The 18,265-nt window shown below is 44.0% G+C and overlaps 1 protein-coding gene across 2 annotated transcripts in view; it reads right to left on the reverse strand.

The window, feature by feature from the left end:
• Window positions 1–18,265, reverse strand: part of ARAF (A-Raf proto-oncogene, serine/threonine kinase) — a 1,692,569-nt gene that overhangs the window by 1,021,594 nt on the left and 652,710 nt on the right. Inside the window, exon 5 of one of the 2 annotated variants that reach the window (XM_044080303.1) lies at window positions 5,575–5,683. In XM_044080303.1, the coding sequence (XP_043936238.1) occupies window positions 5,575–5,683 (109 nt within the window). Of the gene's footprint in view, window positions 1–5,544; window positions 5,684–18,265 lie in introns of both variants that reach the window. The other variant, XM_044080302.1, reaches the window with a different exon arrangement.

The following is an 18,265-nucleotide window of genomic DNA, read 5'->3' on the forward strand; positions in this document are numbered from 1 at the left end:
AGTAACTCCTTGAAAGCCATTAATGCAAACTGGACTGCTAACATCTCCTTCATGTTGATATGTAGATGCTGTAGTCTGGCAGGCCACTTGTCTTGTATCCACTTTCCATTTAGATGAGCTCCCCAAGCAATGTCCGAGGCATCTGTCGTTAAAATCTGACTTGCCTCTGGCCGGGTCACAGAGAGTCCCTTGTTTAGGTGACATTCCTGAGCCCACCACAAGAATTCTTTTGAAGGCAAGGTATTATTTGAATGACAGTGTCCAAATCCTGGCAGTGCTGTGTCCATACATTTTTGAGATACCATTGTAGCTTCCTCATATGCAGTTTGGCATTGGGAAGCACCAGAATACAAGATGCCATGAACCCTAATGCTTGAAGGACTGTCCTTGCAGTCAGCACGGACTGATGAGATAGTTGATGGAAGTAAAGTGACAGACTCTTTTGTTTGTCCGGGGTTAAAAAGGCCATCTGGGCTGCTGTATTCAGTCTCACACCCAGAAAGCACATGTCTTGAGAGGGTACTAGACTGGACTTTATTTCGCTCACAGAATACCTAGGCATCTTAGCACTGCTATAACATATTCCAGATGCTGTAGAAGGTCTTCCTTTTCTTGAGCCAGAATCAGGCAGTCGTCCAAGTAAGGATAGATTTGAATTCCTTGAAGCCTGAAGTAAGCTATCACTGGAGCCAGAACCTTTGTGAATACTCTGGGCTCAGTAGATAAGCCAAAGGCAATGCAGAGAACTGATAATGAGAATTTCCAGCTCGAAACCGCAGATACTTCCTGCAACTTAGCCTTATAGGCACATGAAGGTAAGCTTCCTTGAGATCTAAAGTTACCATCCAGTGATCTTTGCCCAGCAGAGGTAAAAGCTGTTGTAACGTCAACATCTTGAACTTGGGAATGTCCAGAAAAGTGTTGAGGAGAGATAAATCCAAAATTGGTCTCCACGTGTTCCCCTTCTTTGGTACTAGGAACAGGCGAGAATAAAATCCTAGGCCCCTTTCTGATACAGGGACTGGCTGAATGGCCCCCATCTGGAGTAACTGAGAAACTTGCTTGTGAGCCTCCTTTCTTTGTGGAGGAGGAACGTCTGGCATGCCTTTGAAAGGGGCATTGTATGGAAATAAAATCTGTAACCGTGGTGAATGATATCCAACACCCATTTGTCTTGAGTAATTAAATCCCAATTTTCTTTGAAAAGAGACAGTCTTCCTCCCAAAGGAGCTGCCAGACGAGAATCTACTGGCAGCTGAAAAGACAGGTCATTGGGTCTGTTTACGAAAGGACTGACCCCTGCCCTCACCAGAAGTCTGAGCAGGTGAACTCCTGTTCTAGGCCTAAAAGAACCTTGAGCCCTGCCCCTACCACGCCTAGACCTACCCCTAGACTGGGAATCATAAGCAGGATATGTCCACCCCTTAGCAGGCCAATTTCTACTAAACTTCGGTGGCTGCACCTGCAAAAAATCTTTAACAGTTTGCATAGACTTAGCTTTGTCCTCCATTTTCTTTAAAACTGCTTCCACAGGCGATCCAAACAACACATCAGACTGTAAAGGAGCATCCAAAATTCTTGTCTTAACATGCTCAGCTAAATTCTGATCCTTCAACCAGGCATGCCTCGAAGAACAGAACTAGTAGCAGCCACCCTCGAGGAGGCCTGTACAGCATCAAAACCACATTGCAAAGAATGCTTACCCACTTGCTCAGACACATGAACCAAGTCCAGCAACTCTTTACACTCAATACCTTCCGCCAAAGCATCCACCTTAGATTTTAATTGTGAAAGAAGATAATTCTGATATTTTAGCATGTGAAACTGACAATTCAACGCTCTCATGGCTAGAGTGGAAGAAGTATACACTTTCTTTCCCCACCTATCCAAGGCCCTTGCCTCTTTATCAGTGGGAACAGGATTTTTTAACCACAGAAGCCTTAACACCTTTAGGCCCTTGAGAAATAGTTTCTGGGTCCGGCCTAGGAGTCTTAAACAAATACTTATGACCTGCGGGCACCCTATAATACCTATCAGGCTTAACAGGAGCAGGAGGCAAAGAGTCAGGATTCAGGGAAGCCTCTGCAAAACATCTTCCACCACATTCAACACAGGAGGAATAGCTAAGGGCCTATGCTGGGGCAAAACAAGAATTCCTAAGTCTTTTCCTGGAATCAAGAGTAATCCTGGCCTTCCCATTTAAAGTGCTCCCTCATGGAATGCAGAGTCTCTGAAAATGAGAAATCCTCAGGAGGAGAAGCTGTAGGAGTGGAATCATCCACAGCAGAATCAGAATAAGTAGGATACTCCTGCAAGTCTTCCGGAGAAGACTCTGAAGCCTCTGAACACTGTTCAAAACTATCAAACTCCGGTTCCACCCTAGGCCTCTTATCGGGGGGGGCATAGAACCTCTAATCATAGTAATCAAATCTTCTGCCATTTTAAGCATATGTTTCTTAGGCACAGAACCGAAATGCTAGGAGAAGCCCCACTGAAGCTGAACTAGGCCTACCTCTCAAAGAAGTTTTGGCAACAGAAGGAGAGGCTCTAACTACCTTGGGAAGAGAGGGAAGAACAGTTACCTGAGAAGCCCCCTCAGCCTGGCCTACCTCCTGAGAAGGCACATCCTGTAACAGTAAAGTTTCTGCCTGAGACTCCATGGAAACTCCTGGCAAAACCTCTGGCTCCACTGAGCCTTCTAAAGAACCGGCGTCCGGGACTGCCGGTTCATCAACCCTAGGCTTCACTGTTTTGTCCTTGCGCTTCTTGGGAGGCGTCGGAGCATCCGGCGGCATTTTATAATTACGCTTCCCAAACACTAACCTGGCACAGTCTAACCTCCTCTTAATAGTGCGTTTGTTAAACCTAGCACAAGCGGCATCCAACAACGTCGTGCTCAGGCCATAAACAAGGTATACACAAGGTATGGTAATCCCTATGAGGTATCTGTTTCCCACAAGAAATACAGTTATTCACTTTTTCTGACATCCGGTAAATACTGAGGCAAGAAAACCAAAATGTTCCCCAACGAGTACTTAGCCAACTCTGTTTCGGTCTGAAACTCCGTCGAAATATTTCAGAACGCCAACCTGCACTCGCAAAACTGCTTCTGCATCGGACCATGCGGCAAAAGACTGAGGATATGGCGTCGGTCATGCGCATTAGTACCCTGGCGTACTGACGTCAGTCTAATGCGCCCTGACCGGCCAGCCTTATACTCTGGTATTCGGGCCGACTGGACGCGGACTATACCCAATAGTAAGGACTGCAGCAATGGAAAACGAAGAACATTGATTGTTAACCTGCTGAGTGTTATGTATTAGATCCTGCAATGCCTTTCTATCAATAGGCTCAGGAGAGGCAAATTTTTTCTGTAACTCATCCAGTAAAAAATCCTGGTACTGAAACATATGAAAAAGGCAATTAAGTGACCTCATGACTAGGGTGGTAGAGGTATAAACTTTTTTACCCCATCTCTCCAGGGACCTAGCTTCCCTATCCGCTGGCAGTGGATTCTTGGCAGTGGAGGTAGCCACTCCCTTGGGGCCCTGTGAAATAGTTTCTAGATCCACAGAGTGGGCCTTAAAGAGATGTTTGTGAGTGTCAGGGACCCTATAATATCTGTCTGGCTTGACAGGAGCAGGTGGGAGAGAATCAGGGTTAGCACTGGAGTCGGAGAAAACATCATCCAAAACATCCATAACTGGAGGAATAGCTAAAGGTCTGTGCTGGGGAAGCTTAAGGAAGGCTCGTAGTCTTTTCCTGGAATCAGAGAATTCCTGACCCTGCCATTTAAAATGTTCCCTCATAGAGTGTAGGACTTCACCAAACGAGAAATCCTCTGGAGGAGAGGCAGAGGGAATTGATTCCTCAGCATCCGAATCCTCATAGGCCTGGAAGGATTCTTCTTGGGTATCTGAAAGCTCAGAATCCCCCAGAGGCATCATCTGAAGAGAGGTTGTCAGTCTGCTCAGTTCTGGGCCTTTTCTCTGCAGGTGGCTGAGAACCTCTGTCTGGGTGAGGCTGAGACCCCCTGATAAGAGAAATAAGATCTGCAGCAAGAGACATGATCTGTTTATCAGAAGAAGGGGCCTGGGCAGCAGGTTTAGGATGGGCCTTGGCCTGGCTGGCGGCCTTAGCACGTGCAAAGGCCTTGATGGACATGGAAACAGGAGGCCTAGCAGCCCCACGTGCAGGAGTAACCTTATCTACAGGAATGGTGTCGGGTAGATCCAGAACTTCGGTTTCCAGAGGAAAATCAACAACTGGCACCGGAGTGGTCTCCGGAACCGAAGGACATGTTAACGCTGTGTCTTCGGCCTGGAGCAGTTGAATTACCGCTTCCAAAGGGACCGAAACACTAGCGGAGGGTTTAGGAGTTGCATCAGTGGAGGGCGCGGGCCAAGGATATCGGTCCAGGTCCTTGCGTTTTTTGGAAGACTGAGTTGTCGGTTGATCCGACGGCATGATATACATGAAAGATTCGCCGAAAAAGTCTTCGGCAAATTCTGCCCGGCGCCTGAGAGTGCGCTTATTAAAGCAAGCACAGGCCGAGACGTCGTGGTCTGGGCCCAGGCAAGGAAGGCAGTAAGAATGGAAGTCCTTATGAGGTATTTGTTTACCACAAGACAAACAATTATTAACTTTCTCAATTTGTTCTGACATCGGCTGAGGCAAGAAAAAATGTTCCCCAACGGGGTACTTAGCTTTTAGATGACTTCGGTACTGAAAACACAGGAGCTGACCGACCGGCACTTGCGAACTGCTTCTGCTTCGGGCACCGCGGCAAGAAAGACTGAAGAAGATGGCGTCGGCCGATGCCTTTATACTCCAGCCGTTCTGATGTCGGAGAGGAGGCAACACCAGCCGACGCCGGACCCAGACTTTGGAATCTGGCCGACCGAGGGCTGCCTGAGGCAGGACAACCCATATGTTATGACTGCAGTTGCATTCTTGAAGGACATCACAAACATCAAGGACATTGGTGAAGGAGCACTGAGACCTGGAACAAGGGACCATTACCTTCTGCATTGCACTCTCCTGCCCAGATCTTTGGGCAAGCCCTATGGCTAGTCCTTAAACTGACCATCTCCTTCATTAAGTGCACAGCATGGACAAAGGCCTTCAGTAACTCTTATCAATGACAGCAAGTCATCAATACTGGGATATGGTCTCAGACAAGAGTGGCGGTCCTGATTCAAAGTCCGATTACATGCATCTTTTTATAGACAATGTGAAAAGAAGTAGGAATGGCACATTAGGAAGACATCCAGACTGCATGAACAGCTGTATAGAAGTGGCCATCCTGCAGTACACATGACCATCATTACTGGAATACAGACACCATGTCTGTACCACAGAGCATGTATGCCTATGCAATGGAAGCATGACATTTTATAAAACAAAATGTGAATAAGCACATATAGAATTACCCAAATGTTTCTAATCACAGAAAAAAGCTCCATAATGTAGGATCTGAAATTGTTGTAACATTTCCTATCTATTCTGAAGGATTCTAATTAAAAACAATACAGTTATGTTTACCTTGACAATGATATTGTCTGTAGTACTCACTATATGGACATTGGGTGTAGAGGTAGAACGGTGACGCTGTTGCAGCTGTTGACCATCCCCAAGTGAGCCAGGGAACATGAATGAAGAAGTTATGTTCTTGCTATGGATACTACAGAAATAAAACACAAAAGATCACCTGCATTAAAACAAAATGATCACTCTCTAGTACAGCATTCCTACTCAAAATAAGGCACATTTATAGCTTACATAAAGACATGATTAAATCAACTGTTGCAGGCATAACGATGACTGCTATGCATTTAAGATTATGTCAAAATCTCATATTCATTCCCCACTGAAATGGCTCCCAATCAGAAGTGTGACACCTGTAAAAGCAAGTCATGCAACTTTGTGAAATAACGTGTTAACTGTAAGGTAAATTCAGGGAATGGAAAAACCTGCTTTACTACTATTAAAGTATTTTTTTGGGAGGCTTTTCCCGTCTATCACCTATTAGTGGTGGGGGGTGAAGTCAGTTTAAGTACCCTTGCGACTTACATAAACTGACTCCAAGGGTCCAGTATCTCAGACCAGGCTAAAACTCAGAGGTACCACAACCCTGGGCTTAGTATATATACACATTGTCATTTTTCTGAGGGCTACAACTCCATTCCTCAGAACTTCAAAAGGAGCTCCACCAAAAGTGTTATCTTAAAAGTTAACACATTTAAGCAAAAAGGCTGCTGTACTATGAAATTAAAGAGGGGTTGTCTCCTCCTGTGCAAACAATCTCTATCCTGTACTGCTTTTCACTTCATATCTACTCTAACACCAAGTCTCCCAAAATTTAAGCACCACTACTGAAAGAACTGCACTGCGGTGGTGGTGTTGCGGTAGCGTTGTTGCCTCACAGTAAGACTTTGTCCTGTTCGATTCTCAGCTAGAGCGTCTTCTGTGTGGAGACATGCGTGAATGGGCGTACCTTCGTTGAAGGTTGTGCGTCAGGGCCGACAACTCAGCACGTAAAAATCTACTGCCAATCATTAGCAGACCGGAGTTCCGCTGTGGCGACCCCTAACCGGGAAAAGCCGAAAGGCACAACAACTGAAAGAACTGCAAAGGGTACTAAAGTTTTTTTTTTTTAACTACTGTAATTCTGTAATGTTGTCCAGTACTGAACAGCATAATAATGTGTAATCTCTTACCATAAGAGCTTCTGCTGTGGGTCACCCTTGAAATCCTAGTTCTCACCTTTGAAAGAACCCCAGTAGTATGCAACAAGAGAGGCCTATAACTGTGTCACTCTGGGGTGACATACATATAACAAGTGAAATTTAAAACTGTGACACAACATATGAAATATACAATGTTTGATATCCCATGCCTCATATAGACTTTTTTTTTATATATCAGACTTGTGAAAAAAACTGATTAGCAAAAAGAAAATCATGCTACTACACAAGTCTACTTCTAATATATATACATAGCGCTATTCTTTTTTCAGGGACAATGAAAAAAGAGCAGTACGTGATGTTCTAATCATGCATACTGGTTTGAGTGCACCCAGACTATGCAGGGTCACGTTTTTGACAGAAATGTGTCAGTCTTATTATAATGCAATATTTGTCAATTTAAAAAAATGTTTTATTCCATCTTCAAACTGGCTAGTTCACATTGCAACAAATGCAAAACACTTAGAATATGACTGACATCAATCAAATTCTCATAATGCAGTATCACAAGTGTTACCTTTGATATAAAAGATCAAATCTACAGAACAGTGCAATGCAAATGAAAACAAAATTCACCTCCACACAACTCTTTGTAAAACAATTGTGTAAACATTTGTCAAGAAATACAGGTTTCTTTTTTAATATAATGGCCAAAAATACCATTTTTGCTGCACCAAGACTCATGTGATATATGTAAATATAACCAGCCTCATTCAAAATGTGCTGAAAAACACTGCAATGGTGTAGCTTTTCTGAGGAGATGCAATTACCCGCCTAGGACACAGAACATATACAAATGAGCACTGAACTACAAAATATATACACAGTGCATGTGTTGGCCTCTAGGTGCTGATTTATATTTTACACAACTCTAAAATCAAAACTGAAGCAGCAACACTAGTTCACACCAGATCTTACACAAATACCTTTTAAAGCATAAGTGGCAAGGCAAGGACTATGCAAGATGTCAGTAATGGTGTATATCTAGATGACTGATTGCAAATCCTTTGTTAGTAGAAAAAAGTGCATCATGCAAGCCACAAACTGTCTTATTGCACATATAAAATTGGCATTTGCATATATTCCGTATATAAAAGGATAGGGAAAAATATCAGACTTAGCAGCTCAACAGGTTGCACAAATAGTTCTAAACTGATCAGAGACAAATCTCAACAGAATCAGGGACAAATCCTCAAATAATCAAGGACAATACTATTAGCATGAAACATTTGCAGAATAGGAGAATGTAGATTAATGTAGATTTTCTGACGTAAAATGTCTATAACCCTGAATGACTATCATTTATTAAGGGCAATTCACCACCTTTTCTTAAGCAGTCACCAGTTTTAAAAGGGATTAAGAGGGACAGACCTACAATCAGAGTCTAAATCAGGGACGTCCCTGAAGATCAGGGACAGTTGAGAGGTCTGGTTGCACACTCACTTTTACATTACTGGCAGTTAATGGACAGGATTAAGCCTACTAAACAGTTTCATCCCATGCTCTTGGGGTTTCCACATCTACCTACTATGCAACTTTGTGCAAGCTACTCAGCCAGACAGTGTTCTTAGGTCTCCAATGAAAACAGGTCTCAATTCAGATGGAGTAATCAGTTAACAAAACATATAAATAAAACAAGTGAGAAATCACCATTAGATTATTTTTGTGCAAGTCCTCTGCAGTGGGCAACACATGGAATCTCCTTCTTAAGAGTACTCTCCTTTTCAAAATTTTTTTCCTCTCTAGCTTTTATGCTTCGGGGAAAGTGGCATCACACGTCTCAAACAGTCTCAATTTTCAGATGGCCCCGACTGCGGTCCACATTTGTGCTCTGTCCTTCTCTCAGAGATCAATGTTTTCCGCCAAGAAAAAAAAGGTGGACTCCACTCACATAATGACAATCACTGCAATTACATACCTTTTTTCAATTTAGAAAATGCCTGCTAATTAAAGTCCTTTTGTTTGGTCTACTTTCTGATATAACAGTGTCAACATTTTAAGTGGCCCTGATTTATGACCTTTGCTGTTGTTATGGTTTGCTTTATTCCTGATTCTGGAGGTTAACAGGTTGATAGCTATATTGTTTCATTGCTGGGTGACAAGGGCGGATCTAGCCCCATACCCCTCAGTTCTACCAACATGTGACAAAAGCAAACTACATCTGAAAGACATACTAAACTACAAGAAAAAAAAACATAAAATTAAAAACTTGTGATACCAAGGCATTAAACATACTGGAAAACAAAAAGAGGAGCAATTCAACCACAAAAAAAAAATATGCTACGAGGGTCAAATGATTACTACAGACTGCAGACACAATTCTCATAGATCAGCAGATATGATGAGTCAAGTAGCAACTAGGATGAATCCCAGACTAATATGAACATCTCAAAGAGGCAGAAATCAGAAAGGTCATGGAAAAAAGTTCAGTAGACAAACTGTAAAGCATGGAAGAGCCACAAATGGTTCAACACTTGCATTCAAGATGCAAATAATGCCTAGACTTACAAGGCATCCAACACTCTGCTGAACATGTTCTATCCAACTACATGGGGATGATGGGAGGGTCAGTAATCACTACTCATTCCAGACAGCCCTTTCACAAATTAGCCAATATGTCAAGTACTCATATCTGTCCTAACCTACATGGGGGGGGGGGGGTTCTGCTGCAGGTAAGAGCTAGACAGTAGATACAAGCCTCTCCAAGTGACAGATGTCAGAAAGCCCAAGGAGAAAAAGCTCAGAAGGGCAAACAATAAAGAAAGCAGAGAAATTCCAGTGAAGGTTCAACACCTGGATCTGTGGTCAAAACAATAACATCTAGTAAAGGTGTAAAGCTATGAGACAAACATCCAACAATGGACATATCCAGGACGCATACACACTACAAGTAACAGCATCCCAAGTAAAGTGAATGCCTCGATAAGAACCCAAAAACAAAATATAATTTGGTTAACTTTCACTTTAGACAGTGTTAAATAATATCAGGCCATTTTGACCAAGACAAAAACAATCGGCTAATTTCTCTTCCTCAGCTGATGCACCCACCTCGGTTAAAACATGAAGTGATGATACACATACTCAAGTTAGTAAGCCTTGTCCTCTATTCAAGAGCATCCATAGGAAGAACACAGATACTTGCATGGGCAGATTTGGGATAGTTTCAACACTAATTATGGAAGAAGGCAAAAAGCAGCAGTAGTATGAGGAGAGGAGACAGCAGAATCAAAAAAAAAAAAGTTGAAGGAAACAGAAGGACACTTCCAAAACCACTTTCAAGAACAGAAGTGGTAGTAAGGAAGAGAAGGATAATGTTCTGTTATTTAAATATATAGTTTAAACAAAAAGGATAGTTCAAATTAGGCTACTGAATGGATATTATTTCTTGGGGCAAAACCAGCCCCAATCAGGAAACTCTTACCAAATGTGCAGTATTACTCCAACATGAGAAGCCTTTAAGATGCTGTACGCAAAATAACAGTAGAACAATATCAGTAGTCACTGTTAATACTTTTCACACCTGATATGCAGAAGGACATGGTCTCCTCAACAAGGGAGACATGTCAAAACAGGTTAATACTAAAACTATTTATGGACAATTTTTCCCAGATATCAAAGAGTTGCAGGGATGCTTTAAAAAGCAAACACTTAGAATTAAAATATATACATTTATGAGTTAACAGACTTTATATACAATAAGATATCATCATTTGAAATCTGTCTAAAGCGACATATAACAACTTAATAAAAAGGAAACTTAAAGCGACCTTAAACCACTGAGACTGCTAATTTCTACCCTACAAGGTGTGAAGTAACCACAGGGTCAGACCTGAAAGTCAGTGGTCTCCAAATTAACACCGGGAATTTCTAGCAATTTAGTGTTAGGAGTGAAGGGACATTACCCTTAAATGAAGAACACTCTGGAAAGGAAGCAACTGTTTCAGGTGCATATGAAACAAGATGCATTTTAAAGAGCTAAGATGGCAAAGTCCAAAACGTGTAGGGCTGTCTAATATGAAACTAGAAGGCAGTGAACCTCTACTTCAAAATACAGACTGTGCAAACTTGGGAAAATATACAGTGGACAACGGACCTCTACAATTACTGCTGGAAAACCTGTAAACTGTGGACTTTTCCTGCATCTAATGCTTAGAAAATATAATTACAATAAAATGTAAATACACTCATTCACCTTCACACGTTGCCTTTCTAGGTTTTGAAAATTTCTATCTTCCTTTACACTGAAAAAAGGCTGGCCAGCTACAAATCATCAAAAAGTGATATTAGTAAATGAAGGACTGCACCTGTACTACTAACAGACAAAGGCAGCTCCTTAATGCTTTATCCCACGCATGGGTCCTCTCCAATTATCTATGGCATGATCCCAGTTATTCCCATTAGGGGTAATATGTAATTATCGACCATGGGATGGGTAAGGCCAATCTATAATCAAATAGGATAGGTTGTTTTGAGAACAAAAAAGGAAACTGGCTAGGTTTAAAATGGCCCAAAGGGCAGCTAGCCTAGTGCTTCCATATGAACCTATAAGAACATAACAGAAAGGGAAAACCCTAAGAAAAGGTAACCTCCCCAATAAGATTTAGCACTATAAGGGAAGAGTGCACCTTGAGCAACAGGTAAGCACAGCAAAAGGAAAAGCAAGATTACCCTTAAATGAGGAACACTCTGGAAAGGAAAAAAATGGACATCATCCTTAACAAGAGACTCAGTATTACTGATGTAGTTTCATACAGAACAAAACTCAACATGGAGATACAATGTGGAAAGTGCACTACAAATTAAATAATTTAACAGCAAATCCAAGAGCAGCTATGTTTGATTGGCATGGCTGTGAATTGATGGAGCTCATAGTAAAACAATCTACTAGAGATGGAAATGGTGTATGTGAAAATTAAGAAGTTGGATAAATCCATTCATGATGACCTTTTTGTTTTTCCAAGTCCACAACCAATTCACTTCCATTTTTACTGAAATTGCCTCCACAGTATATCTGGATATAAAATTGAGTAAAGAAGTTTTGGAGAATACACAGCTAGTTTCCCAAATACACAGGAAACCTACACACTGTAATTCATTTTTATATTTCACTAGTTGCCACCTACTGCATCAAAAGTGGGCAGTGGTAAAAGGGAATCTAGTGAGAGCTACGAGAATGGTGACTAAGTACTGTTATATTATTAAGTACAACTTCTTGCATAGTATGTTTTCTAGCAAGGGTTACCCCAAGGCACTTACTAAATCTCTAGAGGATGAAGTAAACAGGAAGAAACAATGACATTTATGTACCCTTGCTTCAAGATAAATCCTATGTAGTTTTTTTAAATGAAGACACTATGCCTGTTAATTAGCTTGGACACAAGTATAATAATTGTACAACTAAAAATACTGGCAATCACCCAATAACTCCCAAGTTAAATTTCAGCATTCCTTTATTACCACATTTTTTGTGGATAGTTTTGAGGTCAGTAACATTTTAAAGAAGAACTGAAACTTTATTACAAGTGATGGGACCCTTAGTAATCATTTACATCAAACACCTAGTATTGTATATAAAAAGGGTACTAGTTTTAAAAACATTTATGATAATATGGGCCATACCAAGAAACAAATGTAATGTGGGGCATATTCTCAATGTCCCTTTATCTTGGTTGGTGATACTATGTCTATTAGAGATAAGGTAATCAATATCATGGGTAGATTTAATTGTTACACTACAGAGATCATTTATGCCACGATATGTCAAGCATGCAATTGTTTCTATATTGGCAAGTCTGAGTGGAGATTGAGGGACCATATTTATGAACACAATTAAGAAATAAAAAGGGAAAACAACCAATGCTTTATTTAACCATATTCAGGATTTTCCTACACACAGTTTCCTCTTCTCCATTACAGAAAAAACAGACAAGAACCCAAGGGGTGGGCCTTGGAAATTGTACATTGAAGAATTGGAATTATAGTGGCAAACATTTTTGGATGCCATGGACACCCAGGACTCAATGGGATAATTTTTATCCAGTGTTTACTGAAAAGCATAAGAAAAACTATGAGCATTAATTTTATATATTTTATATAAATTACATGTTTAGTGTTATTATCTTAATTATGTTGTGATGTTTTAATAGCTGTTGCTTTAAAGTTATTAACTACTTAGCTAGGTGAGGTAATCCTGTGAGACAAGATACTTGAGCATGAATTTTAAAAATGTTATTCAATGAAGTCTATGCATAATTGTACGAAAGCGGTTATCTTCTATTCTTGGATTTGCTATTAAATTATTCAATTTATTGTGTGCATTCCGTGTTGTAGTTCAAAAAAGAAGTTATGTTCTCACCATAACATTCCATCTGAGTAGGTAACTTCATTTGTCAGCAACCTGTGAGTTACGGATCCGAGCCGGCAGCATACCAAGCTAAAGGTCCAAGCTCCAAGCTCCACCACCTTACCCATACTACCCTGCAACCTCCTTCCAATCCTCAGATTGCGTGTGCCACCTGCACAAACAACAAAACAAACTAACAACCTGAGAAAACCTGACTCAAGAGACAAACAAAACTCGAACATCCAAACCTCGAGTTCAGCTAAACAACTATTCTGGTTAGGAAGAAGGAGGGAGGGACAGTTGCTGACAAATGAAGTTACCTACTCAGATGGAACGTTATGGTGAGTACATAACTTCTTTATCTGAAGTAGTTAACTTCATTTGATCAGCAACCTGTGGGACAGAGTCCCCAGCTACCCGAAATCTTGGGAGGTCCTCAAGGAAGAATATTCCGGAGCACTGCACAGCCAAAAGCAGCCCTTCCTCTAGACACCAAATCTAGCTTATAATGAGAAATATAGGTGTGAGAGGACGTCCAGGTAGCCGCTGAACAAATGTCATCCAGGGAAACTCTAGACCAGAATGCAGCAGACGTTGCCATAGAACGTGTAGAATGAGCATGAACTCCCAATGGTTCTGGCAAGCCAGATTCTCTATATGCTAAGAGAATACAACTTGAAATCCATCTGGCAAGAGTCATTTTAGAAATCGGTTCCCCTAGAAAAGATTTTGCAAAGGAGACGAAAAGTTGGTCAGATTTACGAAAGACAGCCGTCCTGTGTAAATAAAAACGTAACTGTCTGTGAACATCCAGTAAATGAAGTTTATACTCCCCCTTGTTCTGGTAATTGGGGAAAAAAACGGCAAATTAATGGATTGATTAATGTTCGTCACGGAGGCAACTTTGGGAAGAAAAGAGGGATTAGTCCTGAGAGATACCCTGTCCTTGTGAAATACAAGGTATGGAGGTTTAATAGAAAGAGCCTGAAGCTCCAACATTCTCCTGGCTGAGGTAATGGCTACCAAAAAAAGCCGTCTTCCATGACAAGAGTTTCAGATCAACGGAAGCTGCAGGTTCAAACGGAGGCGCGACTAACGCCTGAAGAACCAAGGTCAGGTCCCACGGTGGTGATGAATTTCTAATAGGAGGTCTCAAAAGAAAGGTACCTTTAAGAAAGGCCTTACAAATTCTGGTAGCAGTGAGAGAACCAAATTTGTCCCCAATATGGAAATGGGAAATGCCAGCCAGCTGAACCTTTACAGTAGATGAACTGGCCCCCTGCTGAAAAATATGAGACAAGAATTCTAGAACTGCTGGAATAGGAATGGTAAAAGGATCCAAGTTCATATGTGAAGCCCGAATGGAAAAACGTTTCCATTTACTATTGTAAATCTTCCTGGTAGAGGGTTTATGTGCCACCAGCAGAATGGACTTGACCAGGGAAGAGATACCGGGAGTCCTGGCAACTAAGGGAACTGGATCAGCCAAGCTGAGAGCTTGAGCTCATCCAGGTTCGGCGGGGCCATTCCCGAGGCGTGAGAGATCAGATCCGGAATGGGATCCAAGATCCAGAGAGGAGCTATGAGATGAGACTGTAGGCAGGGGAACCAGACTTGAAGAGGCCAGAATGGGGCTATGAGGATAGTCTTGCTCCCCAACTGACGAGCTTTCTACAAAAATTTTGTCATCAGCGGAAGTGGTGGATATGCATAAAGAAGACCGGGCGGCCAAGCATGGACTAGAGTGTGTCTCTAGGGGCTTCCCGTAAAGGAGGAATTAGAGCAAAAAACTCACTGCACTTCGCGTTGGAAGGCGATGCGAAGAGATCACAGCAAGGCTGACCCCACTTGAGGGAGATCTGTTCTGCTATGGAAGAATTCAGAGACCACTCATAAGGGGAGAGAACAGTCCTGCTCAATTTGTCTGCCAGAATGTTGGACCGACCCGGAATGTGCATTGCTAACAGGAAGTGGTTGGTGGAGATCGCCCATTCCCAAACTCTCATGGCTTCTCGGCAAAGAGGGTAAGACCTGGTTCCTCCCTGTTTGTTGATATACCAGACCACTGACATTGTCTGACTAGATCACAATAGTCCCCTGAGGGAGGAAGGAAGGCATGAAGGACTTGCAATGCTAAAAGGACTGCCCTCATCTCCAGTACATTTATATGCAGAACGGTCTCTGTCTGAGTCCACGTGCCTTGGACAGTCCTGACCACACAATGCCCCCCACCCTAGGTGGGAAGCGTCTGTGGTCACTGTGGCCTGGGGTAGGGGCATAACAAAGGTCCTTCCTTCCCAAAGGGCCCGGGATTGAAGCCACCACATGAGGGAGTTCCTGCAAACCCTACTGGGGGTAATCGACAAGTTTAGCGGATGGTGTAGAATAGACCACTGGACTTGCAAAGTCCACTGTAAAACCCTCATGTGCAGACAAGCGTAAGGGATCAAACTGATTGCTGCCGCCATGGACCCCAAAGCTTTCAGGGCTAACTCTGCTGGGGGGAGCAGGAGACTGAAGAAGAGCTAGTCCATGTAGGTTCATGCTGTGAAGTCTGTCTGGTGTTAGAAAAGCCTTGACCTGAAGGGAATCTATCCTGGCCCCTATAGAGTCTATAACCTGAACAGGTTGGAGGAACGACTTCTTGACATTTATAGTGATCCTCAACTGGGATGATAAACTGAGGAAGAAGTCCCTGGCTAAAGAGAGCAGATGCTTGGTGTGGGCCGGTGAGGAGCCAGTCGTCTAGGTACGGGAAGACCTGTATGCCCTGCAGCCTCAGGTGGGCCGCTACAACTGCCATGACCTTGGTGAACACCCTGGGGGCTGTGGTGAGACTGAAGGGTAGGACCCTGAACTGGTAATGATTGGGCCCTAGCCACAAGCAGAGAAACCTCCTGGACCGTCTGTCCATGAGAGTATGGTAGCACGCATCCTTGAGGTCTATGGAGCACATCCCGTCCTCCTCCTGTAAGAGAGGCAGGATGGATTGGAGCGTGACCATCTGGAATTTCTCCTTGACAACGAAAAGGTTCATTGTTGACAGGTGGAGAATCAGCCTTAAGTCCCCCATCTTTTTTGGCACCAGAAAGAACCTGGAGTAGATGCCTGATCCAGACTGGTCTGGGGGAACATGCTGGATGGCTCTTGTTTTCTAACAGATTTTCTATTTCCAAAGCAACGGCCTCTCTGAGTGGGTGGAATGTCTGTGAGGCGCCTTGAGTAAAGGGGCTTGTTTATGAAGGGGACTGAATAGCCTCTGGATATTATCTGAAGCATCCAGCGATATGTTGTGATGGACTCCCATTGAGCCAGGTGCCTCGAAAAACACCCCCCCCGACTGCCTCAAGAGAGGAGCAGTCGGGCAACCCCTCAGGGCTGCTGCGAGGGACGTCCACCTTGTCCCTCTCTAACTTTGGGGGAGAAGGAGTCCTGAGCGTTCCGGGCCTGCTGAGATTTCCTGAACCACATCTTCTTCTGCCCTCACTGGTTCCTGGAGAAGGACCTTTGAGGGGTAGAGAAGCGGATTCCGACGACTGACAGCGTTTTCCCATCTTTCTCGCTCTGGACTAGTGTCTCGCAGATGGTCTTCCCGAGTAGGGTAGACCCGTCAAAGGGTGCATTCGCGAAAGATGCCTTGAAAGGTTCTGAGAAATCGCAAAGTCGAAGCCAGGCATGACGCCTTAAGGCGATACTGGACCGGCTAGCTCTAGCGGCTCCCGTGGCGTGGGAGAGTAGCCGCATAGACGTATTTGACACTGATCTGAGAGTGGCCATACGAGCCGAGAAAGTCCGTTTATCCTCGGCAGACATGGACTCTGGAGGAGACTCAGCGCACTCCTTAACCAGGGTCCCGCTGTAGTCTTATTACATGGGCCAAGTAATTCAGCGCCCTAATAGAGAAGGTAGCTGAAGCAAACCTACACTTTCCAATACAGTCCATTGCCCGAGACTCCTTGTCAGGGGGATGGACCGAAGAGCTGTCCTGAGCTAGTTCCTTTTTGGTGGCCGCCGCCACCACCATGGCATCTACAGGGGAACCCTTGCTCCATGAAGCTTTGTCTGCAGGGGGGGCTCAAAATCTTGCCGGGCCTCCTGGGGATAGGCTCTACAGTGTCTGGTTCCTTCCACGCCCTGGTGGTAAATCAGGTCGACCAGAAGGTGCCGGGGGAGGGGGGGGGGCAACCATGAGGTAGTAGATGGGCCTGTGTCAAACACCTCCAGGAATACAGACTCGTCCAAGGAAGACATTTTGGTGGACCTCCCCCCCCCTTTGGCGGAGCATTTTCATAATGCCTCCGAAGGAGATGTCGTCGGGAGTGACTTGAGAGAATCTTCCCCTTCTTCCTTTTGCACAGGTGTTTGTGAGGAACCTCCTTGGGGTGACTGTCCAAGAGAGGGCTCACCAACGGATTTGTGTTCCTCCAGGGAAACTGGCTGGGGCGTCAACGACACAGGTTGTCCCTGGGACTGGATGATGGAGGACAAACCGAGCTGCGAGGGAGCGAGGACAGATCCTGAGGACAGAGTGAGGGGTCCCGATCCTCTAGAGAGAACCCTCTCCACAACGTTGAATGCCGAAGGGGAACCAGCCTCTCTAAGACAGGTGGCCGGCACCCTCGCATCCGATGAAGGGATTGGTGTAGGAGCTGAAGCGCTCGGATCCGAGTGGATAGTGTGCTCCAACCGCAATGGAGCCGAAGACCCACTCGCCCCTTCGGATGCGATTCCCGGCTCTCGGCCCCGAAAAGAGATCAGATAGGCTCGAGGGCATGGTCGGAGTCGAGGCAGCAATAACCATCGGCGCCGACTCACTGACTCTGAGGCTCCTCGGATCCAAAGACTCCAAAACCAGGTAGTGGATCGGAGAAGGAGCTATCAGGGAAACAGTGGAGCTGAACCCCCCCCCCAGCAACACTCCCATCTGCAGCTGAGTCTGTAAAAAGCGATGCATCATCCGGTCCATATCTGCCTCTTAGAGGCTTCTAGTTGATCTGGACGAGGCTGCCGAAGCCAGTTGGGAGGGCCAACGTGACGACCTCGAAGATAGTCGGCCTCCTCCTCCGGCGAGAAGTGTGGGGAACGGAGCCGTAGGGAGGAAGGCTTGGAAGTCCACGATGGGGAAGTGAGAACCTTGGCGGGAGAGGCCAAGGTGTCCAATTCGGCCCGCCATTTG

This window comes from Protopterus annectens, chromosome 8.part0 (genome assembly GCF_019279795.1).
Source record: "Protopterus annectens isolate FY-2018-M chromosome 8.part0, PAN1.0, whole genome shotgun sequence".
Taxonomy (NCBI): Eukaryota; Metazoa; Chordata; order Ceratodontiformes; family Protopteridae; genus Protopterus; species Protopterus annectens.